The sequence below is a fragment of the Lissotriton vulgaris genome, chromosome 9 (genome assembly GCF_964263255.1).
Source record: "Lissotriton vulgaris chromosome 9, aLisVul1.2, whole genome shotgun sequence".
NCBI lineage: Eukaryota > Metazoa > Chordata > Amphibia > Caudata > Salamandridae > Lissotriton > Lissotriton vulgaris.
Window position 1 is genome coordinate 100239047 of NC_141697.1, and position 17158 is coordinate 100256204.

At 47.4% G+C, this 17158-nt stretch overlaps 1 protein-coding gene across 1 annotated transcript in view; it reads left to right on the top strand.

Annotated features, from left to right (window-relative positions):
* Window positions 1-17158, top strand: part of AQR (aquarius intron-binding spliceosomal factor) — a 451150-nt gene that overhangs the window by 386309 nt on the left and 47683 nt on the right. Inside the window, exon 33 of the mRNA XM_086937130.1 lies at window positions 15093-15267. Within this exon, the coding sequence (XP_086793256.1) occupies window positions 15093-15267 (175 nt within the window). The remainder of the gene's footprint in view (window positions 1-15092; window positions 15268-17158) is intronic.

Here is a 17158-nt window from a genome sequence, read left to right on the forward strand (position 1 = left end):
TCGGAATCAGAGCCAGGGGAGGAAACGAGTAAGCAAATGTTCCCGACCAATCCATCAGGAGAGCATTCCCCTGCGTCCCTGGCTGGTGGAATCTGGACGCGAAGGCATGGCATTTTGTGTTTTCTTCGTCTGCAAACAAGTCTATGGCTGGACGACCTCAACAACGAAAAAGATCTTCTACCACTTCGTCGTTTAGCACCCAGTCTGGCTGATCTTCGAAGTGCCTGCTGAGTGCGTCTGCTTTGATGTTTAACTCGCCTGGAAGGTGCACTGCCACCACTGAGAGGCCTCGAGAGAGAAGCCAGTGCCAGATGGTTTGAGCCTCCCGGTAGAGTGGGCGTGACCGCGTGCCTCCTTGCTTGTTCAGATAGAACATGGTGGTTGTATTGTCCGTCTGAACTAGGACTGAGTTGGACTCGATTGCTGGAAGAAAAGCTTTGAGAGCTAGAAACACCGCTCTGAGTTCCAGCATGTTGATGTGGTACGTCTGCTCCTGCGCAGACCACTGACCCTGAATCTGAAGGGGACCCATGTGCGCTCCCCAGCCTTGCAGAGAGGCATCCGTCACTATAGACTGGGTCGGTAGAGGTTGGTGAAAAGGCACTCCCACCAGCACATTCCCCGTCCGAGTCCACCATTTGATGGCATCCTTCACTGCTTGGGAAAAAGCGATACGATCTTCCCAACGCCCTGTCGCTTGGTCCCACTGGTCTTCGAGAGTCTGTTGCAGAAGCCGCATTCTCAGCCTGGCGTTCGAGATGAGAAAAATGCAGGACCCCATGGAACCCAGCAGGGAGCCTACCTGTCGGACTGTTGGAAACCGAGACTCTTAGTAGAATCCCACATTTCTGTCTCATGGAAAAAAGTCTCTCCTCCGAAGGAAACGCTTTTCCCAATTATTTTTTATTTTTTTATTTTTTATTTTTGAAAACCTTTATTGTACCTTCTCACAGTTACACATCAAGTCGCCTACAACCCCGAGGGGCCGGCTGCTAAAAATAGGAGAAAATAGCAGTGATAGCCATGCATAAATGAAGTCCATACGTTAAGTACGCTACTGTAGTGAAGGGGCACATCACTAAAACGAGTTGAAGGTATTTAGCCAAAATCACATTACAAATTAAGTGAGGTTTTCATTTTTTGTTTTTTGAAAAGACCCAAAAGAACAAACAGGAAATCACATTGCGGTCATTGAGAAGTAATAGTGCAGGTTAGCTGTATGGAAGATTCTTAGGACAGTATAAGTTGCTATGTATTGTCCGGGGATCTTATCCGGAACGAGGAAGGACATTCCCCCCACCCTCATCTCTACCCAAGTGGTGTCCTTATCTCTCCCTCCACCCTTCACTCCACCCCTCCCTCATCATCTGATTCCAACTGATCATCTTCCGGCAGCGGGTCACAGATTTCGCCACGGTACACATTCCACGGGGACCACACCTTATTCCATTTGCCCGGGCACGCACGGCTCAAGTACACCACCCTTTGCTTTTCCCAATTTTGTGTCCAGAACGGAGCCTAGGTAGTGGATGGACTGTGTCGACCGCTGGACTGACTTCTCCAGATTTACATGGAGACCGAGCCTGTGCAACTGGTGCAGGCAAAGTTGCAGAACGTGTTCTACCTGTACCGGAGATGGACCCTTTAGGAGCCAGTCGTCCAGGTACGGATAGATGAAGAGCCCCTTTTTGTGAAGAAAATCCGCCACCCCTGCCATGCATTTGGTGAAGACTCGTGGTGCGGACTTGAGTCCGAAGGGTAGCACTTTGTACTGGTAGTGTTTGTTTCCTACGACAAACCTCAAGTACTTGCGATGCCGTAGTGCAATCGGAATGTGAAAGTATGCATCTTGCAGATCCACCAAACACATCCAATCTCCGGCTTGAAGATGTGGGCATATTTGGTGAAGAGCTAACATGGGGAACTTTTCTCTGACAATGACTTTGTTTAGGAGACGAAGATCGAGTATGGGTCTGAACTTGTCCTCCTGATCTTTTTTGGGGACAAGAAAGTATCTGGAGTAAACTCCCTTTCCCCTTTGAGAGGGCGGAACTTCCTCTTTAGCTCTTTTTTGTAGCAGAATTTTCACCTCTCTCCTGAGCAAGCTTAGCTGGTGAGGGCAAGAGTTCTTTGGAGGAATGTTCTTTGGAAGCGCACGGAAATGTAGCATGTATCCATTGCGCAGTATATTCAGCACCCACCGATCCCTTGTGATGCGGACCCACTCTGCCAGGTGTTGTGAAGCACTTCCTCCCACTGGAGTGGGCAACGGCGCCAGAGGAAGCCACTGCTCAAGCCTTTCCTCCTCTCTTGGTGGTAGAGGACTGCTGGTGACCTCCTCTACCTCTGTTGGATTTGCCTCGAAACTGGGATTTTCCCTGGTTCTTAATTTGGGACCACTGAGGGGTTTGAACCCTCTGTTGAGCCCCTTTTCCCTTGCTGGTCTTAAAACGGCGTTTGAATTCTTTTTTCTTCTCCAAACCCACCGCTTTTACCGTATCCAGCTCTGTCTTCATACAAGTCATCTCTTCGTCAGCATGTTCTCCGAAGAGAGAGGACCCCGAAAAAGGAAGATTTAGGATGCGTTGTTGAGCATCCGGCTTCAGCCCTGTGAGGCGCAACCAAGCTGACCTCCTGGCACAAACTCCATGTGAGTAGGAATGTGCCTCAAGCACTGCACTGTCCGCTACTTTGCTTATCAACTGGTTCGCCACCAGACATCCTTCCGTCATTGTTTCTTCGAAGTCCTTCTGGTCCTCTTTTGGTAGCTTGGACTTGAACCTTTCCATGGAGTCCCCATAAGGCTCTATCGTATCTACCCAACAGCGCGGCCGCACTGGAGACCTTCAGCGTGGAGGCAGCTGAATTGCAAACCTTGCGACCCCACGAGTCCTGTGATTTGCTGTCCTTATCTGGTGGTACTGAAGAGGAAGCAGCAACTGCATGCGTCTTCCTTGCAGCTGCCACTATCACACAGTCTGCTGGAGGGTCAGATTTTACAAAAACTGGGTCGGAGGAAGCTTGTTTGTACTTCTTCTGTATGCGGGCCGGCACCGCTTTGATGGTTGCTGGAGTTAGGAAAACTTCCTTGACAGGATCCATAATCCCCGGAACTAAAGGCAGCAGCAGACGAAAGACAGATTTTTTGTGCAAAGTTTCAAAAATTACCGTCGTAGCCACCTGGGGGACAGACATTTCTCTTTGTAGGACATCTAGATAAGTGCCAATGTCATCCACTGGAGAGGATCTAGAAATAGGACTATCCACCAGCGTTGGAGAGTAATCCCTCTTGGAAGACCTGGTAGAAGAGGTAGATGAAGTAGACGGAGTTCTTCGACGTCTACGGTGAGCATCATGCCTCCTCTCACGTGATCTTCTTGGGTGTTCTTCCCAACGAGATCTGACCGGATCTTCTCTTCTGGGTGAACGAGATCTGACCGGATCCTCTCTTCTGGGAGAACGAGATCTAACCGGATCTTCTCTTCTGGGAGAGCGGGATCTGGTTGGCCTTCTCACAGGCGATTTGTCTGCTTGGCGCCTGGGAGGACTGCGTATGTCCACTTCCTCCACCAGCCTCTGGAGAGGAGATCTGTGCTGCGGACTGACATACTCGCACATATGTTTGGCAGCCCCTAACTCTCGCCAATGATCCAATGACTTGTACCATCTAGGTGACAGTCTGACCTCCGCAGCCGAAGGATCTGGCTGACGCACAGGAGATCTGCGGACAGGACTTCTTGATCTAGAGGATGACGTTGAGGAGCCAGAAGACTGTGAAGTGGAATGACGAGAAGCTGACTCCGTAACAATGATCACAGAGTTCCTCAACGGCAATCGAGCTCTTTCTGAATGTCTCGACGTCGAGCGTTCCGGCGTCGAATGCCTTTCCCTCGACGTTGAATGCCTCTGGGGAGTCGGCGGGGCCAACAATCTCGACATCGAATGTCTTGACGGCGATCGATGCGAGGATCTACGGTCTCTCGCCGCCGAACGGCGATGTGCAGCAGACGGCGGAGCCTCCCTCGACGTTGAACGGCGATGACCAGCCGTCGATGGAGCACTCTCTCTCGACGTCGAATGTCTGTGCTACGACGGCAGAGGGGTATTGGCCACCCTCGACGCCGAGCGTCGACGAGACATCGACAGAGACTGCCTCCTCAACGCCGATCGATGTTTGGTTGTCGACGGCGGAGGGGTCTTGGTCCTCGACGCAGAACGTCGTTTCTTAGACGACGGCGGAGGGGTCACACTTCTCGACGGCGGAGGATTGACCTCCCTCGACGCCGATCGTCGCCGGGTTGCCGACAGCAGAGGGGATTCGACGACTGAGCTGGATTCTTCGACGTCATCGACAAGCCCGCCGTCGACGGTAGTTTTGAAGATAAATGACCCACCTGTGGTTCTTTCCTCAGCGCCGAGCCCGACGCTGAAGCTGGAGACCTTCCTCTGGATGACCTATGAGCCAGGCCATAAATGCGAATCCTCTCCCTGTCTTTGAGAGTTCTTCCTGACAGGTGCTCGCAGTGAGGACAGGTGCCTGGATCATGTTCCTCAGGCAGACACAGGATACAAACGTCATGGTTGTCTGATTTTGCCTTCTTGTTGCCACAAGAAGGACATTTGTCAAAAAGTGAAGGCATTCTCAGCTGAAAATTCTCACTAAACTGACTATAAAAGACAGTTTCTTACTTGACTAGATGTAAAATGTCAAAGTAAGTAAAGAAGTTGTTGAAAATGAAGTAATTTTCTGTCAGAAAACAGAAATTAGTGGAGCTGTGTAACCAGGATCCTTCCTGAAGGAGCCGGAAAGAACAACTGACCTAACTGTCACCCCTGAGGCATGATGGGATACAGGGGGTCATGAGTGCCTTAAAGGCACGGTGTCAGTTTTTGTATTACATACAGCTACAGGTTAGCTTTTCAGTCTTTTTAGACTGTGCGTTTGCAATGCAGCCTGGGAGCTTTCTATGCTTTCAGTGAGTTATAAGAATTTCTACTGCTATCTAAGCATTAAAACAGTTTCTATACAATCTTTGGTGTTGTTTCTCATGTTTCTAATGCATATGTTTCATGTATGCATGGTGGAAATTCTTTACAGCATAATCCAGCTCTATTGTGTATTTGGCTGCAATTTCTTGTTTATATATATATATATATCACGCTCCAAAGGTTGCCCCTGCTAAAGCAGCACTCAAAGCGGCAGCTTGCTGTAAACAGCGTTTATTGGTATGAAGGGGAAGCTCCAGTCTTATTACAAAAGCGGCAGATTGTCTTTAGTCCTGACGCGTTTCGAAGGTCTTGCCTTCTTCTTCAAAGGATGACAAACTGCTACGTGTTCGCAGGCTTCAGGTTCCATGTGATAGCAGTTAATGGCACGCCCCTTGATATTCAGTTTGGAATGGCGCAGTGCCTTGTGGAAGTTGTATTCCTGCTTGAGATTACTCCGCATTTACACTCATGACGCTTTTGGATTTCCCTTTCTCAATCCGTTGTTGCCGCTCCACATTCGAGGCTCCGTGAATCACGAGTCTCGTGGCCCTCGTCTTGTTAAGTTGAGGTCGGTGCAAGCTTGGCGGCGGGACGGCCGCCTGATACATCACGCTCCAAAGGTTGCCCCTGCTAAAGCAGCACTCAAAGCGGCAGCTTGCTGTAAACAGCGTTTATTGGTATGAAGGGGAAGCTCCAGTCTTATTACAAAAGCGGCAGATTGTCTTTAGTCCTGACGCGTTTCGAAGGTCTTGCCTTCTTCTTCAAAGGATGACAAACTGCTACGTGTTCGCAGGCTTCAGGTTCCATGTGATAGCAGTTAATGGCACGCCCCTTGATATTCAGTTCGGAATGGCGCAGTGCCTTGTGGAAGTTGTATTCCTGCTTGAGATTACTCCGCATTTACACTCATGACGCTTTTGGATTTCCCTTTCTCAATCCGTTGTTGCCGCTCCACATTCGAGGCTCCGTGAATCACGAGTCTCGTGGCCCTCGTCTTGTTAAGTTGAGGTCGGTGCAAGCTTGGCGGCGGGACGGCCGCCTGATACATCACGCTCCAAAGGTTGCCCCTGCTAAAGCAGCACTCAAAGCGGCAGCTTGCTGTAAACAGCGTTTATTGGTATGAAGGGGAAGCTCCAGTCTTATTACAAAAGCGGCAGATTGTCTTTAGTCCTGACGCGTTTCGAAGGTCTTGCCTTCTTCTTCAAAGGATGACAAACTGCTACGTGTTCGCAGGCTTCAGGTTCCATGTGATAGCAGTTAATGGCACGCCCCTTGATATTCAGTTCGGAATGGCGCAGTGCCTTGTGGAAGTTGTATTCCTGCTTGAGATTACTCCGCATTTACACTCATGACGCTTTTGGATTTCCCTTTCTCAATCCGTTGTTGCCGCTCCACATTCGAGGCTCCGTGAATCACGAGTCTCGTGGCCCTCGTCTTGTTAAGTTGAGGTCGGTGCAAGCTTGGCGGCGGGACGGCCGCCTGATACATCATGCTCCAAAGGTTGCCCCTGCTAAAGCAGCACTCAAAGCGGCAGCTTGCTGTAAACAGCGTTTATTGGTATGAAGGGGAAGCTCCAGTCTTATTACAAAAGCGGCAGATTGTCTTTAGTCCTGACGCGTTTCGAAGGTCTTGCCTTCTTCTTCAAAGGATGGCAAACTGCTACGTGTTCGCAGGCTTCAGGTTCCATGTGATAGCAGTTAATGGCACGCCCCTTGATATTCAGTTCGGAATGGCGCAGTGCCTTGTGGAAGTTGTATTCCTGCTTGAGATTACTCCGCATTTACACTCATGACGCTTTTGGATTTCCCTTTCTCAATCCGTTGTTGCCGCTCCACATTCGAGGCTCCGTGAATCACGAGTCTCGTGGCCCTTGTCTTGTTAAGTTGAGGTCGGTGCAAGCTTGGCGGCGGGACGGCCGCCTGATACATCCCGCTCCAAAGGTTGCCCCTGCTAAAGCAGCACTCAAAGCGGCAGCTTGCTGTAAACAGCGTTTATTGGTATGAAGGGGAAGCTCCAGTCTTATTACAAAAGCGGCAGATTGTCTTTAGTCCTGACGCGTTTCGAAGGTCTTGCCTTCTTCTTCAAAGAATGACAAACTGCTACGTGTTCGCAGGCTTCAGGTTCCATGTGATAGCAGTTAATGGCACGCCCCTTGATATTCAGTTCGGAATGGCGCAGTGCCTTGTGGAAGTTGTATTCCTGCTTGAGATTACTCCGCATTTACACTCATGACGCTTTTGGATTTCCCTTTCTCAATCCGTTGTTGCCGCTCCACATTCGAGGCTCCGTGAATCACGAGTCTTGTGGCCCTCGTCTTGTTAAGTTGAGGTCGGTGCAAGCTTGGCGGCGGGACGGCCGCCTGATACATCACGCTCCAAAGGTTGCCCCTGCTAAAGCAGCACTCAAAGCGGCAGCTTGCTGTAAACAGCGTTTATTGGTATGAAGGGGAAGCTCCAGTCTTATTACAAAAGCGGCAGATTGTCTTTAGTCCTGACGCGTTTCGAAGGTCTTGCCTTCTTCTTCAAAGGATGACAAACTGCTACGTGTTCGCAGGCTTCAGGTTCCATGTGATAGCAGTTAATGGCACGCCCCTTGATATTCAGTTCGGAATGGCGCAGTGCCTTGTGGAAGTTGTATTCCTGCTTGAGATTACTCCGCATTTACACTCATGACGCTTTTGGATTTCCCTTTCTCAATCCGTTGTTGCCGCTCCACATTCGAGGCTCCGTGAATCACGAGTCTCGTGGCCCTCGTCTTGTTAAGTTGAGGTCGGTGCAAGCTTGGCGGCGGGACGGCCGCCTGATACATCACGCTCCAAAGGTTGCCCCTGCTAAAGCAGCACTCAAAGCGGCAGCTTGCTGTAAACAGCGTTTTTTGGTATGAAGGGGAAGCTCCAGTCTTATTACAAAAGCGGCAGATTGTCTTTAGTCCTGACGCGTTTCGAAGGTCTTGCCTTCTTCTTCAAAGGATGACAAACTGCTACGTGTTCGCAGGCTTCAGGTTCCATGTGATAGCAGTTAATGGCACGCCCCTTGATATTCAGTTCGGAATGGCGCAGTGCCTTGTGGAAGTTGTATTCCTGCTTGAGATTACTCCGCATTTACACTCATGACGCTTTTGGATTTCCCTTTCTCAATCCGTTGTTGCCGCTCCACATTCGAGGCTCCGTGAATCACGAGTCTCGTGGCCCTCGTCTTGTTAAGTTGAGGTCGGTGCAAGCTTGGCGGCGGGACGGCCGCCTGATACATCACGCTCCAAAGGTTGCCCCTGCTAAAGCAGCACTCAAAGCGGCAGCTTGCTGTAAACAGCGTTTATTGGTATGAAGGGGAAGCTCCAGTCTTATTACAAAAGCGGCAGATTGTCTTTAGTCCTGACGCGTTTCGAAGGTCTTGCCTTCTTCTTCAAAGGATGACAAACTGCTACGTGTTCGCAGGCTTCAGGTTCCATGTGATAGCAGTTAATGGCACGCCCCTTGATATTCAGTTCGGAATGGCGCAGTGCCTTGTGGAAGTTGTATTCCTGCTTGAGATTACTCCGCATTTACACTCATGACGCTTTTGGATTTCCCTTTCTCAATCCGTTGTTGCCGCTCCACATTCGAGGCTCCGTGAATCACGAGTCTCGTGGCCCTCGTCTTGTTAAGTTGAGGTCGGTGCAAGCTTGGCGGCGGGACGGCCGCCTGATACATCACGCTCCAAAGGTTGCCCCTGCTAAAGCAGCACTCAAAGCGGCAGCTTGCTGTAAACAGCGTTTATTGGTATGAAGGGGAAGCTCCAGTCTTATTACAAAAGCGGCAGATTGTCTTTAGTCCTGACGCGTTTCGAAGGTCTTGCCTTCTTCTTCAAAGGATGACAAACTGCTACGTGTTCGCAGGCTTCAGGTTCCATGTGATAGCAGTTAATGGCACGCCCCTTGATATTCAGTTCGGAATGGCGCAGTGCCTTGTGGAAGTTGTATTCCTGCTTGAGATTACTCCGCATTTACACTCATGACGCTTTTGGATTTCCCTTTCTCAATCCATTGTTGCCGCTCCACATTCGAGGCTCCGTGAATCACGAGTCTCGTGGCCCTCGTCTTGTTAAGTTGAGGTCGGTGCAAGCTTGGCGGCGGGACGGCCGCCTGATACATCACGCTCCAAAGGTTGCCCCTGCTAAAGCAGCACTCAAAGCGGCAGCTTGCTGTAAACAGCGTTTATTGGTATGAAGGGGAAGCTCCAGTCTTATTACAAAAGCGGCAGATTGTCTTTAGTCCTGACGCGTTTCGAAGGTCTTGCCTTCTTCTTCAAAGGATGACAAACTGCTACGTGTTCGCAGGCTTCAGGTTCCATGTGATAGCAGTTAATGGCACGCCCCTTGATATTCAGTTCGGAATGGCGCAGTGCCTTGTGGAAGTTGTATTCCTGCTTGAGATTACTCCGCATTTACACTCATGACGCTTTTGGATTTCCCTTTCTCAATCCGTTGTTGCCGCTCCACATTCGAGGCTCCGTGAATCACGAGTCTCGTGGCCCTCGTCTTGTTAAGTTGAGGTCGGTGCAAGCTTGGCGGCGGGACGGCCGCCTGATACATCACGCTCCAAAGGTTGCCCCTGCTAAAGCAGCACTCAAAGCGCCAGCTTGCTGTAAACAGCGTTTATTGGTATGAAGGGGAAGCTCCAGTCTTATTACAAAAGCGGCAGAACCTGAAGCCTGCGAACTACTACAAGAGGGCGACGGCATTAGATCTGAAAGGCTCTTACTACTGCATTCCAATCCACCTGGCTCACCTCAAATATCTAAGGTTTGTGGTAGGTGGACGTCATTATCAATTCAAAGGGCTACCTTTTGGGGGTGACAACAGCCCCAAGGGTGTTCACAAAATGCTTGGTGGTAGTAGGAGCAAAATTATGAAGAGAAAACGTGCATGTCTTTCTATTCAATTTCAATTTCAAAGCTTTTATTCGATTTGCAAACAAATCATACAATCAAAACATGAAATCAATCCATTACATTTAAAAAAAAAAAAAAAAAAAAAATGTCTTTCTAAATCTTGACGATTGGCTGATCAAGAGTACAACCAAAGCCAAATGTCTAAAGGACAATCACAAAACAATGGGCTTCACTATCAATGCAACAAAATCACATCTCCAACAACTCCAGGTACAACCATACCTAGGAGCAATACTCAACTCCGTATTAGCAAACACTCTCCCCAATCCACAGAAGGGTTCTCAATCTCCGGTACCAACTAGGTCTTTTTCAGCCACATCGCCACGTACCGTCAAAACAGTGCTGCACCTATTGGTTATGATGGCATAGCAATAGTGCCACATGCAAGACTACACTTAAGACCTATCCAAAGGTGTTTAGCATCGCATCCTTTGAAGAAGAAGGCAAGACCTTCGAAACGCGTCAGGACTAAAGACAATCTGCCGCTTTTGTAATAAGACTGGAGCTTCCCCTTCATACCAATAAACGCTGTTTACAGCAAGCTGCCGCTTTGAGTGCTGCTTTAGCAGGGGCAACCTTTGGAGCATGATGTATCAGGCGGCCGTCCCGCCGCCAAGCTTGCACCGACCTCAACTTAACAAGACGAGGGCCACGAGACTCGTGATTCACGGAGCCTCGAATGTGGAGCGGCAACAACGGATTGAGAAAGGGAAATCCAAAAGCGTCATGAGTGTAAATGCGGAGTAATCTCAAGCAGGAATACAACTTCCACAAGGCACTGCGCCATTCCGAACTGAATATCAAGGGGCGTGCCATTAACTGCTATCACATGGAACCTGAAGCCTGCGAACACGTAGCAGTTTGTCATCCTTTGAAGAAGAAGGCAAGACCTTCGAAACGCGTCAGGACTAAAGACAATCTGCCGCTTTTGTAATAAGACTGGAGCTTCCCCTTCATACCAATAAACGCTGTTTACAGCAAGCTGCCGCTTTGAGTGCTGCTTTAGCAGGGGCAACCTTTGGAGCGTGATGTATCAGGCGGCCGTCCCGCCGCCAAGCTTGCACCGACCTCAACTTAACAAGACGAGGGCCACGAGACTCGTGATTCACGGAGCCTCGAATGTGGAGCGGCAACAACGGATTGAGAAAGGGAAATCCAAAAGCGTCATGAGTGTAAATGCGGAGTAATCTCAAGCAGGAATACAACTTCCACAAGGCACTGCGCCATTCCGAACTGAATATCAAGGGGCGTGCCATTAACTGCTATCACATGGAACCTGAAGCCTGCGAACACGTAGCAGTTTGTCATCCTTTGAAGAAGAAGGCAAGACCTTCGAAACGCGTCAGGACTAAAGACAATCTGCCGCTTTTGTAATAAGACTGGAGCTTCCCCTTCATACCAATAAACGCTGTTTACAGCAAGCTGCCGCTTTGAGTGCTGCTTTAGCAGGGGCAACCTTTGGAGCGTGATGTATCAGGCGGCCGTCCCGCCGCCAAGCTTGCACCGACCTCAACTTAACAAGACGAGGGCCACGAGACTCGTGATTCACGGAGCCTCGAATGTGGAGCGGCAACAACGGATTGAGAAAGGGAAATCCAAAAGCGTCATGAGTGTAAATGCGGAGTAATCTCAAGCAGGAATACAACTTCCACAAGGCACTGCGCCATTCCGAACTGAATATCAAGGGGCGTGCCATTAACTGCTATCACATGGAACCTGAAGCCTGCGAACATGTAGCAGTTTGTCATCCTTTGAAGAAGAAGGCAAGACCTTCGAAACGCGTCAGGACTAAAGACAATCTGCCGCTTTTGTAATAAGACTGGAGCTTCCCCTTCATACCAATAAACGCTGTTTACAGCAAGCTGCCGCTTTGAGTGCTGCTTTAGCAGGGGCAACCTTTGGAGCGTGATATATATATATATATATATATATGTGTATATATATGTGGGGCACATATAATATAGTGTTTCCGGGGTCCCGCGCATGGGCGGGAATATTCTAATGCTTATGACTTTTGATGAGGATCCCCTGGAAGAGAACCAGAGTTACAACAGCATATTCCTAATGTCCCATTCGATGGGGAAAACATCTTTGGGCCAGATTTAGACACATAATTAGAGAAGATAAAAAAAAGACAACCATATAGCCAAATCCATTGTTGCCTTACAAACAGCACCTCAAGAGCAACAGTCCTTTCTGCGTTACCAGGGGTAAGGCGCAGCAAAAGCCTCTACCCCAGAAAACAACACATATCAGCGCCAGCAATATCACCAGCAAGGACGCGGATACTATGATGGAGGATACAAAATTAAGGGCCGAGTTAGAGGGACCCCCAACAGGGGCACCTCTACACCACCAGCTAAATGACTTGCACACACTTTCCCCCCAACCACAAAACACCTGTCTGGGGAAAGCTTCTACCATTTCACCAATTATGTGGCCAAACATCACATCAGATCGATGGGTTCTACAAATTATCAGGCAGGAATATTGCCTAGAAGTAACAACAACAAAATATCCTGCCAAAACAGTAGACGTTAAATCCTTAACATCTACATCTGCTAAAATAAGAAAAGGCGTTAATACAAAAAGGGGCCATAGAACCAGTCCCACTCAAACATTGAAACAAAGGAGTCTACTCATATGAAAGAAAGATGGATCACTAAGTCCCATTCTGGACCTGTGACCACTCAATTGCTACGTACTATTCGAACACTTCCATATGGGCACATTGGAAGATGTAATACCACTTCTACAAGAGGGCGACGGCATTAGATCTGAAAGGCTCTTACTACTGCATTCCAATCCACCTGGCTCACCTCAAATATCTAAGGTTTGTGGTAGGTGGACGTCATTATCAATTCAAAGGGCTACCTTTTGGGGGTGACAACAGCCCCAAGGGTGTTCACAAAATGCTTGGTGGTAGTAGGAGCAAAATTATGAAGAGAAAACGTGCATGTCTTTCTAAATCTTGACGATTGGCTGATCAAGAGTACAACCAAAGCCAAATGTCTAAAGGACAATCACAAAACAATGGGCTTCACTATCAATGCAACAAAATCACATCTCCAACAACTCCAGGTACAACCATACCTAGGAGCAATACTCAACTCCGTATTAGCAAACACTCTCCCCAATCCACAGAAGGGTTCTCAATCTCCGGAACCAACTAGGTCTTTTTCAGCCACATCGCCACGTACCGTCAAAACAGTGCTGCACCTATTGGTTATGATGGCATAGCAATAGTGCCACATGCAAGACTACACTTAAGACCTATCCAAAGGTGTTTAGCATCGCAACGGTCAAAAGCGGGGGTGGGGGAGTGGACATGGAAGATCTAGTAATAGTTTCACCCAAGGTCCATAAGGCACTACTATGGTGGAACAAAGGACCTCTAAACTGACCTGTACTATTTTTCACGAGAATCAATCTCTATTTTTTAATAGATGCTGCACACATATAGCATTTCAAACAATCATATTCTTTTCATTGTATTTATTTTTCTTTCAACAGATTTTTTTATCATTACAATATCATTTTTCGAAGGGAAGAAAAAGTTTTTTTTTTAGGATTTTTTGCACTCATTATTGTGACGTATAAAAATACATTGTTAGACACATTTATTATATACAAAAATTCAAACAGAAAGCTCATAAATACCCCCAGTAGACAATAAAAGGTTCAGATTTCTCCAAAACAAACAATCATTCCTTATATGTTCACTAATGATTTTAGAAAGCAGGAATTTATTGCTAGTACCATTGGACAACGAACCCAGTCTATCAGTCCTTCCCAAGACTCTCTATGTTGATGTTCTGCAGATTCTCAGTGAGGTGGCATTGTTGTTTGAAGGAATGTTTGTGTCTTCTGGCCACCAAACCATGTCTCTTAATTGCCACCTACCATTAAGGATCTGGTTTAAGCCACAGGCCGTAGCTATGCATCGTATTCTAGAAGTACAACATCAGAGTGGAATGATAGGAACTCCATCTAAAAATAGTCTTTCTCCAGACAGGATATAGAAACTACTGAGAAGCCATCTCTTCTATGGAAAGAAGTCAGTAATTAAATTCCCATGCAATTTTTTCCTGGTCGGTTAAGATCTCCAGGTGAAGTCCATTCATGCTGCTTTAATGGTACTTGTTGGGGATTTGTTGGGGGAACCAACAGCCACAATCTTGGCTTTCTGTAGGAATCCATATTTGTCAGAAAAATCTTTAAGGAACAAAAGGCTGTTGATTCAAATGACTGAATCAATGTTTAGCTGGACTAGTTTCCCCTTTAACCAGAATGAATGATAAATCATGGCTGCACATGCTACACTGATTAGAATGCTATATGGCAAGAGCTATTAGCTGCCATCTCAAGTTGATTGTAAGTAGAGACTGTTCTGTAGCAGTGCAGGTTCATTCCAGCAACTGAATGCACAATCTGCCACAATTTCCTGAATGGGTGGACACATAAGAAGCCCTGACATCTGGTGACCTGTTATACTTCCGAACTAGTTAATGTGGTAGAGGGGACCTGTAGTCTGCTTTACAGTTACTGAAGATAGTGCATGTGTCTACTGTGGGGAGTACAAAGCCAAAATATAAATGCTTTAAAATGAAGGCTAGTCAGAAGGGGGCAATCTCTGGTCCTGAGTGTCTGTATGTAAAGAATGTGGGTCACTGTGTAATATAAGGAAGGTATTTGCTCGTAGCATTTATTGCTGTAATACACATGCTCTCCATATTCCTGGCATTTAGAGTTGGGCTCAGACAATTGCAAGTAGTGTGTTTACAAAGAAGTCGTTCGAGTCACGAGGTATAGTGAGTCCTCTCTTTTCCTGTTTGTTGTTTGGGGAAGGGGGTTAAGAGGTTACAGCTGGGACTTATATTTATCAGTACCAACATGAAAAAATGAAACAATGTGAATGCTTAGACAATGTGATATAGTACCTTAAATTATGGGGCCCTTAAGTGTGAAATTATAGGGTGTGTTTGTATTGTTAGGAGAGTTTCTGAGAGAACATAAAATGTCAAGGCAGATCTCTGTTCCTAGTATTCTGAGCACAACAGAATGTTTGAAAGTTCATTGAAAACAAAAATTAAAATATACAGTTTCCAGTTGACAGTATATGTGCCTGGGGCTTCTCTGCACCACCTGACCTTCAACAGTTTCTTTCTTCCTCTAGAGATGTTCGCCGCTTGGTGGTTGCCATGTCAAGAGCCAGGCTTGGCCTTTATGTCTTTGCCAGGGCCTCACTGTTCCAGAACTGCTTTGAGCTAACACCAGCCTTCACCCAGTTGACAGCCCGCCCTCTCCGACTACATATAATTCCAAGCGAATGCTTCCCTGCCAAGAGACTGGTATGTGCTTTCTGTAGTTTGGAAAAAGTGTGGGAGGAGACGGGAAACAAGTATGTGTTTGTGTGTGTGTGTGTATATATATCTAGATAGATAGAGGAGTAGTGTTGGACAGGGCGTTTAAAATTATCTAAACTGTATTGTATTATAGGATATTTAATATGCTAAACTCTACAGTAACTATGTAAGGAAGCTGAACAACTGGGCTAGTTCTAGCTTTTTAAATCTCAAATTTTGAAAGGGAATCCGGCAGATACCCTCAGTAAAATAACCACTGGAAAAAAAGTATAGTATAATTTTAGGAATCTTCCAGAGAGCCCCATATACACTAGTGTATTAGGAAACCCTTAAAGCACTTTCAGACATTTAACATCTAATAGAGACTGTTGCAGATTTCTTTGTGTAGAGTTATCCCCAAGTGCCAGACTGGATCAGGAAATATTTCAGGAGCAATACCCCTGCAAACTGGTAGGTGGCATAGTTTGACTCCATGTGGCATTGTAAGCTCCACAAAGGACGTGTGCAGTGGCTATACAGGTGCCACCCCAACATGCTGATGATGAACACAGCAAACACAATAAAAGGATGGACGGAGTGCTGAAACTTCTTGTTGTGTTGCTATGTTCGCCCAAAGTGGCCCTGGGTATACTCAGACGTGGGTCCTTGCTCGCGGTACCACTGTATTTAAGCTAGCTTGGCTGAGATGGGGTGAAACCCCGGAAACCGGTACCAGGATACTTGTTTCCGGTCCAGGAAGGACATGGCCTGGCAGTTTGGGCTGGACTGTTCGCATGAGGAAGAAGGGTCAACACTGATTTGCTTAGAACAATTGATTAAACCCAGAACTTTTGACTGGCGGCGAGTGGTTGAAAAGTTTCATCACTCCGTCCATTATCTTGTTGTGTTTGCCATGCCGAACCAGACCACCTCTCAATGGATTGTGCTCTGCATTAAAATCTGCTATGCATTGGCCAAGAAGCAATCCCCAGAGGGTTTGTGTGCTCCTTCCCCCAAAGCAAAGGCTACGACCACTGCATTGGCACCTGGAGTCCTGGTCCTGGACATCTGCCAGGCAACTACGTGGCTTCTCTGCACACGTTCACAAAGCATTACTGCCTGGACAGTCCAGTCCATTGGGATGGGCACTTTGCTCATTCAGTTCTGCAGGACTTTTTAGTGTGAAACAGTTTTGCAGACCCACCTCCGGGGATATATTGCTTTGGTACCTATTCTAAGGTAAGAAATCTGCGGCTGGAAGTCTCTATCAGATGACCGTTACTTACCTTCGGTAACGCTTTATTTCGTAGAGACTGTCTTGCCGCAGATTCCTCACGGACCTGCCCTTCCGCCCCGCTCTGCGAACAGTATCTAGGAACAGGGCTGTTCCCCTGTTAGGGCCCTAGATTGCACACCAGCGGTCCGTGTTCTTTGTGGCTCTGCGCTCCTGGTGTGGAAAGTTGTGAAAAGAAACTAATGTCAGCACGCTTGGATGGGGCCTACATAGGCACCGCACACATCACTTCAGACTCAGACGATGATGCTGCGTTGACCCAAACAATGCTATCTACTGGAGTGCAGGGGTACTGCTCCTGAAAAATGTCCGGATCCAGACTGACGCCTGGGGATAATTCTAAGGTAAGGAATCTGCAACTAGATAGTCTCTAACAGTTATGGGATTACCGAAGGTAAGTCATGTGTTCTTTGCTTTCTTTTTCCACCCTGTGGTAGTAAGGATTTCTTAATACCTGTTCTTCATCTGTTATTAGCAGCGTTATTGTTTAGAGGAGTTTGTATGCTTTACTCAATTCCTTTTAACTTTCTTCATTTCAGTCTTTTTATATAAGGTAAGGCATCTGTTAATTGAGTCACTATATCTGCACATTTTTAAATAAAT